Here is a 17,416-nt window from a genome sequence, read left to right on the forward strand (position 1 = left end):
ATGTAGCAGTCCACCAGAAATCAAAAGAATGACGCAGTGTAGCCGGACCCTTCGAGTTATAGCAATTAACCTACTTTAACCGTTAAATCTCTGCATGCTTTCTGTATATTTCATTGCTCCTCTTTATAGACCTGCAAGAAAGAATATAGGCTATAGGCTATAGCTGTTGTCTTAAACGGAAGAAAGAAGGGACAGCTGAGGCCAAATGTAGAAAGAGCTGTTCAGCAGTGTCAGTGGCTCTGGACAATGGTCAGCAGGTTTGCATAAGGGTTCGATGATGTTGATCACTACTAGCATCTACTCTTTCTTATTTTATTGAGTTACAGTAAGGCTAACGGAAAAGAAGAAAACTGAAAAAGAGTAAAAGTTAATGCTGCCTTTTGTCTAATATGTCCCTCTCGGAATCTAAAAAAGGTGATATTCCCTTTTGCTTACTCTATTGTGGTTAGCCACCCCTGGTTGGGGAGGAGTTTCAATTTCAAACCATAGCTAACTCATGAAATATTAAAACCAACCAACTGGAACAAATAAAAGTCCTCTCAAGTACTATGAACTATAAATGACCCTAGGTGAATTTGCGACCAGTGTTGATATGCTGAGAAAAAAACATGTTAATACAGGTTAAAGGTGTGAACGATCATTGTAAGTTACATCAGGGCCAATTGAATCATTCTCATCATCATCATCATCATCCAATATGGCTCGAGTCTGCATTTGTGATAGTTGCTGGAATCTTGCTTTCTGTATGTCTTTCTTAATGCTTAATTTCTTTGCATAAATAGCAGCCCCTGCAACTGCTCCTGCTGAACATGAAATGGCCAACACCACCACCGTCCACTGTTTATATATAAATATGCAGGGGCAGTCAGCTCAGAAAGCAGTAAAGCAAAGGTGAAACCAATACAAGGAGAGATGCCATGATACTCACATTTGTACTATTGCTGCTGATCTTTTCCCCTGGAAATCTGGGTGCTTTCGAATCTGTAGAATTATCTGCAACCATTTCTAGTATCCATAAGAAAACAATCTCTACCTTTTATAAAGATTATTATGCTTTTTTGGGTATAAATTATATAACTCCTCGTGCTCTTTCCTGTTATATATGTTGCTCAAACAAAACAATGGTTGCAATAGATTTGAATGAGACTTCTATACTTAAATGATACATATATGACAGTGTTCTGCAGTTAAGCTCGCTAAAAAGTGGCTGTCAATAGTCAAACTAGACACATTATATATATTCAGGAAATTCAAAAAAAAAAAAAAAAAGGAAATTCAGACAAATTTTCTTTCGATTGAAATGAATTGTTAAAAGCTTAAAAAGTTGATCCAAGGAATTTACACCTTAGGAAAACAAAACTAAATAGATTCAATAAGGAAAGGATGAGAGGAAAAGTATGCCAAATGGATAGAGTAGACGGAGGAAAGATGTACCTGTTAGGGTTTTGGTACGGAGAGAGCAATCAGTACTTCCTTTCCAATCAGGAGGGCACTGGCAAACATCACCTTCTGCTTCAACCAAGCATTCAGCCTCATGAAAACAGAAAATCTGACCACAAGGTGCCCCAGGATGCTCACAATGCTCTCCAGTAAACCCGGGAAGACATTTGCAGGTATAATTCTCACCCTGCACAATTTCCTCGCAACTCCCACCATTTTCACACCAAAATGAGTTCGTCCCATCACACATTGTCATTTCCTCCTCACAAAACTTTCCCCTATAATCCAAGATATCATAGCATTGATCACCCAAGTCACTTCAAAAATTACATCCATTAAGCTTTATATATAGAATTATATATATACATAGGCAATGCAAAACAAGAACTTTAAGATATGTTACGACCAAGAAGATCAGTCACAGACTAATTAACTTGGCGATCGAAACATGACTCTTAAATCACTTCATTTGAACACTCGATATCTGTTTAGGTGGTAGACAGAAACAAAGAGAGGGAAAAAAAATGAAAAGAAACTCATTTCTCTTTATTCTTTTATTTTTCCTTAAAACCTACCCAAAGTAAAAGCATTTCAGATATCTCCTTCCTAATTAAAGCAATCAATAACCATCTCAAGGAGAATGAAGACAAGTATCAAACTTTTTACCCGAGGAAGGTACGGTCACCGTCTAATATGGTGGAAGGATTCGGAAAATTGCAGATGCAAGCTCCAGTATTGTTGCATATCCCGGTTTTGCATCGACTGTCCTCGCATGTCAATGAATTCACAGTGAATGATCCAAGAAACAGTGAGAGTGTAACGATCTGCAGAAGTTCTATTCCAATGTACATTTCTAGTAGATTGTGTCTGTGTAAGAGAGGGCGAGAGGGTGTGGAGATTGTTCTTTCACATTTTTGCTTATATTTGGTGATAAAAATGAGAAAGATCACTGACAGAGTCTTAGGGTTTAAGCAAAGGTACAGAGAGAGAGAGATTTCATTTGCCGTGAGCTGCAACTCGAAAGGAAAGGAATGGAAAGGGACGTTGAAACTGTCAAAAGGGTTTTTCAGTTAAATTTACGGATTTTGGGCTTGAGATTTTTCTTATTTCCATCAGAGGACGTGAGGGATTGAGAGTGGGAATCGGTGGTACTGTAAAGGATATGTCTGTCAATTAAAGAAAGTGGAGATTTCATTTTGGTGTTTTATATGAGAAGTCAAACGATGCATGTGAATAGTTTATTAAGGCGTATGATTTAAGAAAGTCATCGAGATCAACGACTTCCGTTTCTCATGGATCGAAAGAGAATGGGTTTGGCAGAAAAAGATAAATGTTTTTAATTATAAAAAAATTTCGCAAAAATTGACGTGGTTTGATTTGTTACATTAAAATATAAAATTATTTTTATTATAAAATAAATTTAACTTATTATATATATATATATATGAAATCATGTCAATTTATAAATTTATTTTTATAATAAATCTCTTTATAACATTTTTTGTTGAAAAAATATATTGAGACTTTTGTCCAAAATGAATGGTGAAGATAGACATATCATTAAATTTTCATAATAACTTGACATCATAGAAAAGTCTCATTAGAATAGTATCAAATATTCATAGTTACCAATTCTTCTGAATTATATTAACGTAGGATTCACATTGCAGCAGAGTCTTACGTAACGAACAATATCAAATGTTTTCTTATTATGTGTTTATGTTAATTGAGTTATCCATTTCGAGAACAACACCTCCAACTTTGACTCAATTTTGTAAGAGTCGGAATTGAGTCGAATTTTTGAATTTTTAATCAGGATTAGCTTTTCTCCTTTTTTTTTTTTTTATTTTTTATTTTTTTTGACGCAAGAAGCTATACAAAACTTGCTAGATCAGAATTTCAACACACCGTGGCAAGAGCACCTCACCCTGTCTCTGCTAAACCCTCTTTCTCCTCCATGCTTCCAATCCTTTGATGAGAAATAAATTTTATATTGCTTGTATCCAAGATCAGGATATGTTTGTAAGTAATATGCAAATTTTTTTTATTGAATCAATTTTATGGTATAAGTTAGGTTTATGAATTTTTTCATGATATTAAAACTTGTTATAAGATGAATGAGGTCTACACTACTTACTCCATAATAAAAATCAGAAAAAATATTAATCTATGTAATGGAAATGCCTCAAGCGTAAATGCTATGAGGTGATCTTTATTTATACAATAAATCTGTAAAACTATAAACAAGGAAATAATTTAAGTATATACAATAAAAGACAATATCCTATAATTATGGTGAATCAGTGAGTGGAGCTAGAATCATGAAGAATCAACTATCTTCTTGGTCAGAATCAGGGGAAGTGGATTCTCCTCTAATATCCCCCCTCAAAATTGGCGTGGGTGAAATGGGAAAAACGCACAACTTGCAACCATCTAACAGAAATTGTAATTTCGGCACCCGAAATTTTCATACAAAATATAATAAATAATTTAATTTTTTTTAACTTTTTCAAATCTCAAAATAATAACAATATTAAAATATAATATTTTAGTATTTAATCTTAAAACTTAAAATTCTCATCTCAAAACTCGTTGAGCTACAAGTTCCCTAACAAAATGATAATCGATGTCAATGTATTTGGAGCGAGACTTGGTGACTGAGTTGGAGCGAGCAACAGTAGTTTGCTTTTTCGAATACCACGAGATGAGACTTCGGCCAAAGTAAACAGCATAGCCTGTTGTAGAGCACAGGGTAACATGGCATCCGGCCCAATCTGCATTAGAATAACCAAGCAATGTCGAAGAAGAATCTCGCGAGAGTTGTAAGCCATAATGATAGGTGCCCTTAACATATCATAAAATATGCTTCAAGGCACGGAAGTGATCAGTAGTAGGAGCATGCATATATTGACATATAGAGTTAACACTGTAAGATAAATCAGGTCGAGTAAGAGTCAAATATTGTAAAGCTCCTGCAAGTGACCAAAACTCAGTGGCATCAGAATGAGCAGTTCCAGATCCAATTAGATGAGATCCCACCAGAAAAGGAGTGGAAATAGGTTTGCAATCCACCATGTTTGCTCGAGTCAACAAATCAAGAGCATATTTGATTTGACTGAGAAAAATTTATTTTTCATTTTGAATAACCTCTATTCCCAAAAAATAGTGTAAATCACCAAGATCCTTCATTGAAAATTCTCGTACCGATTGGTCCATGAGGGTACGAAGCATAGACTGATTATTACCTATAATAACCATATCATCGACATATAAGAGAAGATAAATAACATCATGAAGACCATGATACACAACAAGTGAAGAATCAGCACGACTTGTAATAAAATCAAGTCCAAGCAAAAACTGACTGAAACGTTGGAACCATGTCCGTGGGGCCTGTTTCAAACTATAAAGAGATAGAATCATGGAGAATCAACTATCTTCTTGATCAGAATCAGAGAAAGCGGATTCTCCTCTAATAATCTGCATGTGAAGAAAAGTGTTGAAAAATAACATTACTTGTAGGTAAAATCTTAAGCATGTTTATAAATAATGTATAAATCCCTTTTATTAAACTGATGTTATTGGATGAATTAGTCCATGAATTCCTTCGCCCCTCTTATAAGCTAGATATCTAGCGTGAGTTCTCTCAATCTCTCTTTTGGTGCTACTGTACTTCGTCGTTATGGCCACCACCGTCCACACCGGTATCGTAGTTAAGTCTCTTGGCTCTCATCGGTCTGATCTCTCTCATCCACAAAATCCCAAATGTCTAATTCATGGCAACGCTACAAGCTATATCGGCGGCTCTGAAGATCATAGATGCGGTGAAGAAAGTTAATCTGAAGATGGCCTTCGATGAGCTCCAATCTCACTCCTCCCTCATCTCCTCCTTCTCTCTCTCATGGTCCTACCTCGACGCCCACTCCACCTCCTGCTAGAACTCCATCATTCACCGATTTCACCTCCTCGAGAAGCTAGAGTCTCAAGAACAAACTCAGCACCATCACCATGCCACAGAGTTAACCCAGACAAACCCCATAAAAAACCCGTCTTCCTCTTAGGCCCAATGCGCACGAACCACCTCAGAAGAACCTTTTTCTTCATGATCCCTGCAAACCCCGATGTGAGTTCCGAGTCATTGAGTTCGTCGAGGCCCGCGTTGAAGGCTTTGTGGGAGAGAATGGACGGGAAGGAGTTGAGGAAGTTCATAACCAAGCGTTCAAAAAGAGACGGGTGCAATCCGGGCCGAGCTCCCTGGCAGACCCAACAACTATGGTCTTGGATGCCATGTATTGGTTTTATATAGGGAATAGTGTGAAATTGAGGTTCAAAGAAGATGTGGAATTGAGTCTTTTGAGGTGGTCTTGTGTGCCACTGTTGGAAACACTAATTAGTATTAAGGCCAGTGTGGGGTGGAAGGAAGGGAGAGAGCGAAAAAGTTTCCTTTGGAGTGGAAAGCGAAGGAGGTGGAGTGGAAGGAAAGGCGAGGCCTAATGAACTACAGATGTTTGAGGTGTGCTAGCCTTGTTGGATTTGGTGGTGGCATACGGGTTGCGGTCTGAGTTCAATGTGGATGAACTTGTGGATTACTTTGTTATCATTAAGTGATTTCAGCAGGCTATGGAGTTGTGCCAGCTTATTGGTTTGGGGCGTAAAGTTGCTGTTAAGGCTGTTGTTAATTTGATTTGGGTGAAATTGTTTGCATCCTAATCGAAATCATGTAGTTTATTATGTGTTTTACCTTTCATTGAGCTTCCCTATGACGTTTAACATCATATCTGATGGGATTCTATTTTGTTTAAGTCAGAGATCCTTTTAACAAATTTAGATTAGGAGAAGAGGAGGTTGAAACTTGTACGTACTGGGTTTAATAAAAGTATGAGTTGCTTACTTGAGACTTGGTGGACTGAGCTATTAATAGTGAAAAATCTTACAAGCAGCGAATCTAAAAAAGAGTGAAATGGGATATCAGAGATATGATGCGCATTATGTATGTGTTATGCTCGAAAATTGATGGAATTCTTTAAGGTAATTGTATGATAAAAGGGGAAATGATGGGGCCTTGTTCCAAAACCATCATTGTGCTGTATTGGTATTATCCTCAGAGATTGTAAAGGGGAAGTCCTTATGACAGCTAGCAAAAGGGAACAGGACGTCAATGGTGCAGCAGAGATTAAGATGCTTGCTATCCTAAGAGGCTTAAAGCTGAGTGTCCATTTGGGCATACATCATCTTATAGTGGGGAGTGATTCTTTGATTTTGGTTCAGAAGCTCCAAAAGTCAGCGCCTTCTATATCCATGGTGGGTAATGTGATCCAAGATAGAAAGCAGCTAATGAACTGTTTTCAAAGCTGTGATGTGCAACATGTTGGCAGAATATGCAATGAAGCAGTTCATGGGCTTGCAAGGTTTGCTTGTATTGTTAATCATGATATTAACTTGTGGCGGAGATCTTTCCCTGATGTAATTGCTCTGGTCCTTTGGGCTGAGAGACATTTGTAAAGCTTTTATATTTTAATAAAGATGGTTCCAATAAAAAAAAAAAATGAATGATAAAAGAAATTTTCGTAAGCATGCGAGTAATGGCGGCAGCTAATTGATGGTTGGTAGAGTTTTACCTCAAGAAATTTTTTAGTGAAAAGAAAATGATATATATATATATATATATAAAGAGGTTTACCTTAGGAAGTGGAAAAAGTCTCAAACTAATTGAATTGTTGCTTTAGTTGATAATGCGGCTGTCCCATTAGTTGTTGATGGTGTGAGTTCAACCATTCATCAGTATCAACAGCCTCATATATATATACGGGTGATAGGTTTATTACCATATTCTACGTGAAAATGCCAATATAGCATTCAACGTTGCCGCATAAGACAACGCTTCTTTACTTGCAAGAATTGAGACGTATTTATGATAATAAAATTCCTCTGAATTTTTTGTTGGTTTCAAATGGTTTAATTTACATAACATGAATTTATTGATTTTTGTTATGCATAGATGTATATTTACATTACAAAATGTTCAATTCAATGACACCCACCGTACAAAAAACCCTCGTACAGGACTGTATCATGACTACTCACTGTAAAGATCAGGCCCATGACCGGAAGCAGTCCAAAGCCGTCGATTGAACTCATCCTTCATCTCCTCAGGCACAAACTGGGTCCTACACAGAGGACAAGTTTTTCTATCATGGTCCATCCATTGGTCCAGACAAGTCCGGTGGAAAATGTGCCTGCAATTCCTCAACCATCTTATCTCTTCCCCACCCTCGAACTCGTACAGACAAACCGCACAGCTTTCCGGCAGGTCCCCGGGGCGGGCAGACTCCGCCAGGTCCTGGAACTTCATCACGGGCAGGAATTCCTGGATCAGGAGCGCGAACACAAGTTTGGGTTTGTGTTCAGGCATCCGGGCCTCGTCAACCGGCCGAATTGAGTAGGTTTTGAGGAAGTCTGAGAGACCCAAGAAGTGAGAGAGCAAGAAAATGAAACTTCTTATGAAATCCAGAACGGAAAGTGCGTGGAAGAAAACCACACTGTACCCAGCTGGGAAGCCCATGGTCATGCAGCTCGGAGGTGGAAAAAAATGGACCTTTTTCTCAACGAGAGAGAACTTTAGCTAATTCGCTTCCGCGAGAGAGAGATTTATGTAGTGTTCATAAGTTTGCAACGGATTAGAAAACTCACTGTAAATATATTGTCACAACGATAGACACTCGTTACAAATAATTAATTGCAACAAATTACTAAACTTTGTTAATTTCCTCCCATTTCCAACAAATTAGGAAATCCGTTACAAATAAATTATCCCAACAATTAATTAATTGCAACAAATTACTAAACTCGTTGGATTTTTTTTAATTTCCTTCCATTTTTAACTAATTAGAAAACTTGTTGCAAATTTGTGAACAGCAACACCTTTTTGCAATGAATGTAGTGTCATTGGTAATTATACATATACTTTTTGCAATTGAACGAAGGTATTTTCGTTGGTATTGATGGTAATAATTTTTTAGCAATCTTATATGCAGTTGTGAAATTGCAAACGCCGCACAATCGTTTTGAAAAAGAGTGGGGTTCACGATTAAAAAGTTCGTTTTTTTTCTCATGTGAATCTCATATTAATTTATTTTTTTCAAAACGACTGCACGTCGCTTACACAACTACGACTGTAAATATCATTTCTCATAATTGTTTGCAAGAAAAGAAAAAGGTTGTTAATTTGTATAAAAATTTCGGAACCATTTTTTGCGACGGAAGTTTGTTGTTGCTAAAAATTTTTTCTACAACAAACAAGTCTCATTAAGAGCATCCTCATCCGGTTTTTCATCCTCATCCCTATAATTTAACTCAAAATCATATTTCTTCAAATTTATCCCTAAATTTTATTCATCTTCTAAAAACCTTCTACATCTCATTCCCCATCCCTATCTCTATTCTATTAAATAATATTTTTCTATTCTTTTTTTATTACTTTTTTATCTCTTTTCCATATACAAGCCTAACTACTAACTCTTTTGTCTTATTATCTTTTTTTTAAATATCACTTTCTACTAAATTTTTATCAGTTCTGCTAGACACAACCGGCCTTGCGGAAACAGCGTGTAACCGCGTCAGCTTTTGTCAGTAATTTAAAGGAAAAAAAAAAGAAACTAAATGAAATGAAAGCAAGAAGCTTTCGATGGAAGAATAAACTGCATATCAACCAGAACCAACGACTGAAGAAGAATAGCTGAAGAAAGTAAAAAGGACTGGACTGAAATATAAAAGGGATGACTGCGACTGAAGGAAGAAGGAAGAATATCGACTAAAACCCATTTTTGCAAGGCATTTTGAGTGGCTGAAAAATGCCCAAATCCATTTCTACAGATATTGACAAGTGACTGAAAAAACCCAAACCAGTGCAGCATTTCGACTGAAGAATGCCAAACTTTTTAAGTAAGAAGTTTAGAAAAATCCATTTTGAGCTCTCTGCTCGTATTCAAATGACATCAACTGGTTAAAATCTTAAATTTGATTCAGTTTTACGCTTTACAGTGAATGTCTTGAACTGAACCATCGCACCTGCAGATGGTCTGAAACTCTGAACCACTATGCATAGACCCACGGCAATACCGCAAGTCAACCACAAACTCAAAAAAAAAAAAAAAAAATTAGTGGCCACATCCTTCCAGATTTATCCTTCTACTTTCAATCTCACTAAGACCCCAAAACCCAGAAATGTCAACGATCTTGGAAGGCTTGAAAGCTCCACAGATAAGTTTGATAGAAAGAGAGAGAGAGAGAGAGAGAGAGAGAGAGAGAGAGAGAGAGAGAGAGAGATAGGAAACGAAGTACAGAATTGGAAGAAAAAATGAATATTTTTTATTAAAAGATGTGCCCGGTTACACGGATTCCCCAAGCCCGGTTGCATAAAGAGTTTTTCAATTTTTATATGATTTTGACTACCCAATACAGTATTTTTTCAAATCATTAATCGTATTATAAAAATAGTAAATTTTATTAATAAATTAATGTATTTTCTAACGTGATGGAAAATTTATTTAGAAGAGATGATTTATCAATTAAAGATTAATGAGGATCCGTAGTCACGTATTGATGATATAATTTTTTAAATTGGTTGTAACGGTAATATTACCTGTCTTTTCTCCAACGGTCATATTTTTTGTCATTTTTACAACGGTAATATTTTTTGTCATTTTTCCAACGGTAATATTTTTTGTCTTTTTTCTAACGGTAACTTTTCTTGTCTTCTCTCAAACGGTAACATTTTTTGTTTGTAGTGTAACGGTAACTTTTTCTTCTATAAATTAGCATATTGCTAACATTCACATTCTCACAAACTCAAGTCTCATTTCATTTATAGAACAGAGATTCTATTGTATCCTTTGATCTCCCACTCCCTTCATCAAATGGCTCGTACCTTCTTTCGCAAATTATTGACATACGTATCCTCTGAAGATGATAGCGATGTTCATACTGAGGAGGTCGATGGACAGTCATCGAGGCAACGTGACAATAGGCACCCACGTAGGTTTATTCTGTGTGATCATTCCCAGGGGCACGAGCGCCTATTTCGTGATTATTTCGCAGAGAATCCAGTATATCCCCCGAATCTATTTCGAAGGAGATTTCGGATGAGCCGTCCCTTATTTCTTCGTATTCTAAATGAGGTAGAGTCTTACGAGCCGTATTTCGTCCAGAGAAGAGATAATGCCAGACGACTCGGTTTATCTTCTATGCAAAAAATAACCGCAGCACTTAAAATGCTAGCGTATGGGGTAGCTGAAGATTTTATGGATGAATACATACGTATTGGTGAAAGCACCGCAATGGAGAGCCTAAAAAAATTTACTGAGACAATAGTAAGTATTTTTTCAAATGAATATTTGCGGTCTCCAAATGCTAATGATATAGCCTGATTGCTGCTGGTTGGTGAACAGCGAGGATTCCCATGAATGCTTGGAAGCATTGATTGCATGCATTGGAAGTGGAAAAATTGTCCCGCAGCCTGGAAAGGTATGTACTCTGGCCACATCCGTGAACCAACTATTATTTTAGAAGCAGTTGCTTCATATGATCTTTGGATATGGCATGCATTTTTCGGTATGCCCGGTTCACATAACGACATTAATGTGCTAGAGAGAACTTGCCCAAGGGCGTGCTCCTGCAGTCAATTACACTATCAATGGCAACGACTACACTATGGGGTATTACCTTGCAGACAGTATTTATCCCAAGTGGCGAACTTTTGTGAAGACAATTCCATCACCACGAGGGAACAAGAAGAAAAATTTTGTGAAAGTACAAGAATCTGCAAGAAAAGATGTCGAGCGTACATTCGGGGTACTTCAACAACGATTTGCTATCATTCGTGGACCTTCCTGAATGTTCAAAGTGAAGGACCTAACAAATATTATGAAAGCATGTGTTATTTTACATAATATGATCATTGAAGACGAACGTGATGATAGTGAGAGTCTGAACATTGAGTATGATCAACTTGATGATGATCTCCCAGAATTGTCACGCAATCATACAATTGAGCTTACGGACTTCATCCAGCTTCATCATCATATTAGAGATAGCTCGGCACATCATCAGATCCAAGAAGATCTAATTGAACATCAGTGGTTATTATATTCCCAACATTAGCCCTGTCGCATTCAGACTATGACCGAGTTTCCATAGTGTTATTTGAATTTATGTTTGAGTTAGTTTGCTTTGCATTTGTATTTCCTTCATGTTATTTAAGATTTATGTTTGACTTAATTTGCTTTGCATCTGTATTTTCTTTGTGTTATTTATTTTTATATTTGAATTGATTTACTTTGTATTTGTATTTTCTTCGTGTCATTAGTGACTATGTTAATGGTAAAAGTCGATCTTGGATTGCCTTTTCTTGAGGGACAATATTATAGTTTTTTATGATGATTCAAATTTTATTTTTAATCAAATTTAAAATTATAATAACATATTACTTGCATGATCAACTTGAGGGACAATAAAACAACTTGAAAAATACATAGCAGGGTTCTTTTATACATCTATCAAAAGTTTGCAAAATTATAAATACAACTGAAAATGTCACTATTATCAAAAAAATGTTCAATCTTTAGAAGTATTGCGTCTGGATATGATTTCCCTCTGGAGTTGCTGGAAATATAACCGTTGCATTTCTGGCATGACACTCACATCCATCATCATAATGCGCTGATCTGATTCCTTCTTCGCAAGCTCTACTTTCTCAGCCTCCAACCTCAGTCTTTCGTCCTCTTGAAGGATTCTATTTTGCTCTTTTTCAGCTTCAATCTTCATCTTCTCAGCCTCCAACCTCAGTCGTTCATCCTCAAGGTGTAATTTTTGTTCCTCTTTTTCCTTGTCATACTCCATCTTCTCGGCCTTCACTCGATAAAACTCTTTCTCCTGAGCGCGTGACTCCTCCAAAAGAGTATACTTCATCTTCCTGAGTTGGAAATTTTCCTCTGCTTGCCTGCCTTGGGCCTTTCGTTTTCCTTTCTCCGCTTTCCTTCCAATTGGTCGGACCAATTCGATCACTTCATTCTCCATGACATTATCCGCCTTCATGTCAAAAACAGAATCAACTATAGCGCCAGAACATCGAGTTGGGGTCGGGGATGGCGACATCGTCTTCCTTCGCTTTGGATCATCCTTTGTCGCTCGCCAAATCCACTTAGGTTGGTCCTTCAACAGGTGCCAACAATGCTCGAATTGGAATGAGCATTTCTCTAGCGCTTGATACATAACCTTGGCCTTTTCAAACTTGTATGGAAAAAAAATTAATGTTAAACCAATGTAAAAGACAAGAATTTTTAGAGTAAAAGAGACAAGGATTTGGAAATTCTACCTTGTCTTGGTCGGTCATACCATTTTGATTTAACCCTTCAACTTGGGCTAGCTTCGCACAAAACTTGTTTGTTGCCTTTTGGATAACCGACCACCGATGAATTAAAGATTTTATTGTTCACTCATGGCTGGTTTCTTTAAATTGTTGGAAGTATTCAAAAATTTTTTCCCAAAGTTGAGCATGTTTTTGATCTGTTCCCTGGACGACATCAAGGCTACAATTTAGCCATGCAGAGACAAATAACTTGTCTTCTTCGGGAGTGAAATTCCCACCCCGCACAGATTTCCTATTGCCAATAGGCTCGTTAGGGGGTAGGGGTGGAGAGTCATCAAGGGTTAATGGAGATGTTCCACTTTGCCCACCATAAGTGAGGTCGAGTTAAGAATCTTGACTAAGGAGATTGGTGAAGTACATGTGTCCAGGGTCTTGGGAATCCATCTCTAAAAAGATAGGGAAAAAGTCGATCAAATTCCCATCACTGTGAAGTTTGGGGTTCAGTCAGGGCTCAGGAACCGAATGGTGATATTATGGAAATTTGGCCACCCACTCATGGTGGCAACGACCGGTTGCCAAGACTTGTTGGCCGTCCGGGTTACCTAACCATTGAGGAGATGGCCATAAATATCTCTAATCCTCACATGCGGTTGTCATCATCACAGCCGAGGGGGTTTAATTTACATATTACACATCTATCGCAACAGAATACAAACAACAACAAACAGCATGCAAATCACAAAACACAAAATAAGAGCATTCACATCCGGTTCCCCATATTGAATAAGACAATAAATGTGGCTCAGAATGGTGTAAATAATGACAACATGCGTAATCAAGGAGTCCAACATCGAATGGCTGCAAAACCTCACCCGAACCCCGATTGCAGTTTATGGAGAGTACCACAAACTGCAACTTGGCCTATTCGAGTAATGATTACCCCGCCATATCGATGGGGCCCCAATTACATATAAAAATAACCCCATCATCACAGCCTAATTATATTCCCCCCTCTCCCGAATGACACGAAATACTGCAAATGACCAAACAACAACTAAGAAATTACTCAATGACCAACAAAAAAATATATTCATAGTCTGTGTTCCACATGAAAGAGAATACAAAAAAACTTGGCGTAGTCCGGTCAGAAAATACATGTATTTTTTATTATAGCTCACAATCTCTATTGAATAATCAATAATGCATTTGAATATGGAATTGAATATCATAGACTCCAAAAGATGAAGCAGCAAACAGAAGAATAACCGAATTGGATATACATGATTTCCCTCTGCAGATTATATATTTAAAACAAAAAAAAAAACCCAAGTGAACTACAATATGTTTTGGAAATTTTTTATGCAACCAAGAAGTACAAAAGAAACCAAGAACTAGATTTGAAACCAAATCTGATGCATGAAACCAATAAGACCAAAAGAAACCAAGAACTAGTAATGAAACACTATCATCAAATTAACTCAACCCAAGAAGTACAAATGAAACCAAGATTTATGAATAACAATCTGAAATATTATATGAAACCAAGAACTAACCAAGAAACCAAGAACTACAAAAGATTCCTCCATCAAATTCATGAAACCAAGAACTAGTAATGAAACACTATCATCAAATTAACTCAACCCAAGAAGTACAAATGAAACCAAGATTTACAAATAATAATCTGAAATATTTCATTGAACCATGAACTAACCAAGAAACCAAGAACTACAAAAGATTCCTCCATCAAATTCATGAAACCAAGAACTACAAAGAAACCAAGAACAATTGTTTCTGAAACCAAGAACAATTCCATGAAACCAAGACCTACAAAAGAAACCAATGTTACAAAAAAAAAAAAAAAACAGAAACAAGATCTACAATGAAAAACAACCAAATTCGGTGTAATTAAACCAATCTTCAACCAAAGGTCCAGAATAGTCAAAAAATAAGAGGTTCAGCCGAGGTTTAGTTTACACAATCAACTGTTGACAATCGGCCAACAGATGCATAATATGTTCGATCAGCACAGATTCAAGAAAGGTATGGCACACATCTAAGCATTTACAAAGTGAAGAGATTACTGGAAAAAAGCCAACAGAAAGCACCAAACTTCACGTTCCCCTTCCATTGAGCATAATCACAGAACATCACAGAACCACAAACAAACAGTGATTCCAACTATCAAATAAAGCCATGCCGATATAATCACAGAGAAGAAAAATACCAACGAAATCACAACAAAAAAAGAAGATAGCCAAGCATAATCACAACCCCACCCGAAGATAGCCAAGCATAATCACAATCCCAGGTAATAGATAAAATCGCAGTTAAAGATATCAAAATGCCCCAAATAAACTCAACAAAATCAGTTTCCAAAAAATTCCCAAATTCGAAACCGGAGGTCCCCTGCATATCTAGGGTTTTTTTCCAACCCAAAACCCTTTGAAATTTTGTCCTAATTTATCCAAAAACAGCCTCAAAAAAGAACCTACCACTGCTGAAAACAGAGTCTTGAGATTTATGAAAATGAAACCAAAATTTCACAACTTCATTTTCGGCTAGGGCTGGGGATTGTAGAATCAAATATCATTCAAAGTCAAAAAAATCTAGAATGGGCATACCGGCGTGATGCGAGATTCAGGGAAGTCGGAGAGATGAAGGGCAGCCAACAGTCGCAAGGTAGAAGACGCGGGATGTCAAAGGAGAGAGGGAACCGAAATCACATTTGGGGATGTACAGTGAGTGCCCATATATGGGGACCTACTGTAGCAACCGGAAAGTTTATCCCCATTTTGGGGAACCGGATGGAGGAAGATTTTAGCTCAAACCCTAAATTTTTTTCCCAAAATATGAGGATGCGGAAGAGATGGGGAGCCGGATGCGAGTGCTCTAATTACTAACTGAAGTTGGCCTTTTGGCAACGGACCTATCTGTCGTTGCTATTTGAGGAATTAATCTTTGCAATGAAAACTCGTGGTAATAGTATCTATCTTTTTTGCAACGGAACGTTGTCGTTGCTATGCTCATTGTATACCCAATCAAATCGATCGATCATTATGATATATTTCATCCATGTCCTTGTGAACAAACAATATACGATCGACGTATATATAATGATATCGATCAATTGGAGTAAATGAAAGAAAACATTGATTTTAATATATAATAACATAACATATATTATAAAAAAATAAAGTATTGCCAACGTTCGATAAGCTATAATTTAAAAATTGTCAGCATTTTTTTAAACGCTATCAAAACTATATATTATTATCTACATAATAACATAAATGCCAACAAATTCCATAACTTACCAATGTAAAAATTAAGTGTCGGCAATAATATATTTTTACTGTCACATAATATATTACTGTCACATAATATATTCTTAATTTTTTTTATAGTGTAATTATATATATATAAATATATATATATATATAAATCGAGACTCATATGTATGTATATGTCACTCTCACGTTTTAAGTTCTACAAATATTATAGTGTCCATTTCATTTATTTATCTCTCTTAAAAAATGAAAAATGATGACATGGAATAATTGGACTATTATTTAAAATATAAGATAAATTTGCATATAAAAAAACAACTATTTGTAAGGTTATATATTGAGTTCTGCCACATTGGTTAACTATATATATAGTTAAGAATTCGGATTCCATTTTTTATCCTTAATTTGTTAGGTCTTGTAGCATATGCGCCTTAAAATTAAAACGTGATAAGCTGCAATTTATTAAGAATTATTCTATGGAAAATGTTGAAGGTAGACCATTTCGTGCACCCCCTGCGCATGAAATCCATCTGGCAGCCACGGCCCACGGGATAAATAAAACGGTGCGCACGGAAGAGAAGCTTTCAGCAGTTTGAAACAGTGCGTATCGACTCATTTGGACTTTTTTTTTCTCTTCGCAGCGATGTGTCCAGTTTCGAATGGAAGAATGTGGTCGATTTGGGAGAGCAGTTTGCAGCACCTCTTCCATTCGAAACCGAAGCTTCTCTTCCATTCGAAAATGTGCTCTCCGAAATCGTCTACTGAAACTTCTCTTCCATTAGAAACTGTGCTCTCCGAAATTGATTGAAACAGATAACCCACAATGATAACCTACCATATTATTATTCTCAAAAGCCCAGAAGCTCACCACCCAAATGCCACTCCGACTTCTCATCCTTCTTCTATTTTGCTCCTATCTCCAATTCAGGTCCCTATCTCTTTCTAACCTCATACATACGTAGTCCTATGCTCTGTCTATATATTTTTTTTTCAATTTCCCCTCTTCACCTTCAGAATTGGTGTCACTTATCATTACTTTCCTTGTGATACAACTTTCACTTGCATAAAGCTTTCATCATTGGGTCTAAATTTGCATTTAACAATTGTCAATGACCAAGGTTTATGCATTATTCGATTTGAAGTAGAATCGTGGCTTATCGAATGTAGTATTGTCGTATATGGGTTTGGGTTGGAATTTAGCTTCAGTATAGTATATTTATATCCATAATTCCCTTCTTATAATGGATCAAATAATTGAATTGAAGAAGTTAAAAATTAGGGGGAGCAAGAGATAGTTACTGGGGGATGTTGCACAAGAGATCGT

The 17,416-nt window shown here is 36.7% G+C and overlaps 2 protein-coding genes across 2 annotated transcripts; both read right to left on the minus strand.

Moving 5' to 3' along the window:
• Window positions 1–470: 470 nt before the first annotated feature.
• Window positions 471–2,440, minus strand: LOC122301746 (delta-like protein C). The gene is made up of 4 exons (XM_043113130.1): window positions 2,107–2,440; window positions 1,435–1,718; window positions 929–993; window positions 471–837 (listed from the first exon to the last, which is right to left on the minus strand). The coding sequence occupies exons 1-4, from the start codon at window positions 2,289–2,291 to the stop codon at window positions 622–624; spliced, it is 750 nt and encodes a 249-aa protein (XP_042969064.1). The 5' UTR covers window positions 2,292–2,440; the 3' UTR covers window positions 471–621.
• Window positions 2,441–7,373: 4,933 nt separating this feature from the next.
• LOC122301751 (brassinosteroid-responsive RING protein 1-like) lies at window positions 7,374–8,142 on the minus strand. The gene has a single exon (XM_043113136.1). It carries the CDS (start codon window positions 8,006–8,008, stop codon window positions 7,517–7,519), a length of 492 nt encoding a protein of 163 aa, XP_042969070.1. The 5' UTR covers window positions 8,009–8,142; the 3' UTR covers window positions 7,374–7,516.
• Between the last annotated feature and the right edge of the window lie 9,274 nt (window positions 8,143–17,416).

Source organism: Carya illinoinensis, chromosome 1 (assembly GCF_018687715.1).
Source record: "Carya illinoinensis cultivar Pawnee chromosome 1, C.illinoinensisPawnee_v1, whole genome shotgun sequence".
Lineage (NCBI taxonomy): Eukaryota > Viridiplantae > Streptophyta > Magnoliopsida > Fagales > Juglandaceae > Carya > Carya illinoinensis.

Excerpts from the sequence above, each read along its gene's own strand:
- LOC122301751 (XM_043113136.1), bottom strand. The coding sequence starts at position 8,008 with ATGACCATGGGCTTCCCAGCTGGGTACAGTGTGGTTTTCTTCCACGCA.
- LOC122301746 (XM_043113130.1), bottom strand. The coding sequence starts at position 2,291 with ATGTACATTGGAATAGAACTTCTGCAGATCGTTACACTCTCACTGTTT. Across the intron at positions 1,719-2,106 it reads GGTGACCGTACCTTCCTCGG|GGGAAAGTTTTGTGAGGAGG; the intron begins GTAAAAAGTTTG and ends CTTGGATTATAG. Across the intron at positions 994-1,434 it reads CCGTACCAAAACCCTAACAG|ATAATTCTACAGATTCGAAA; the intron begins GTACATCTTTCC and ends AAATGGTTGCAG.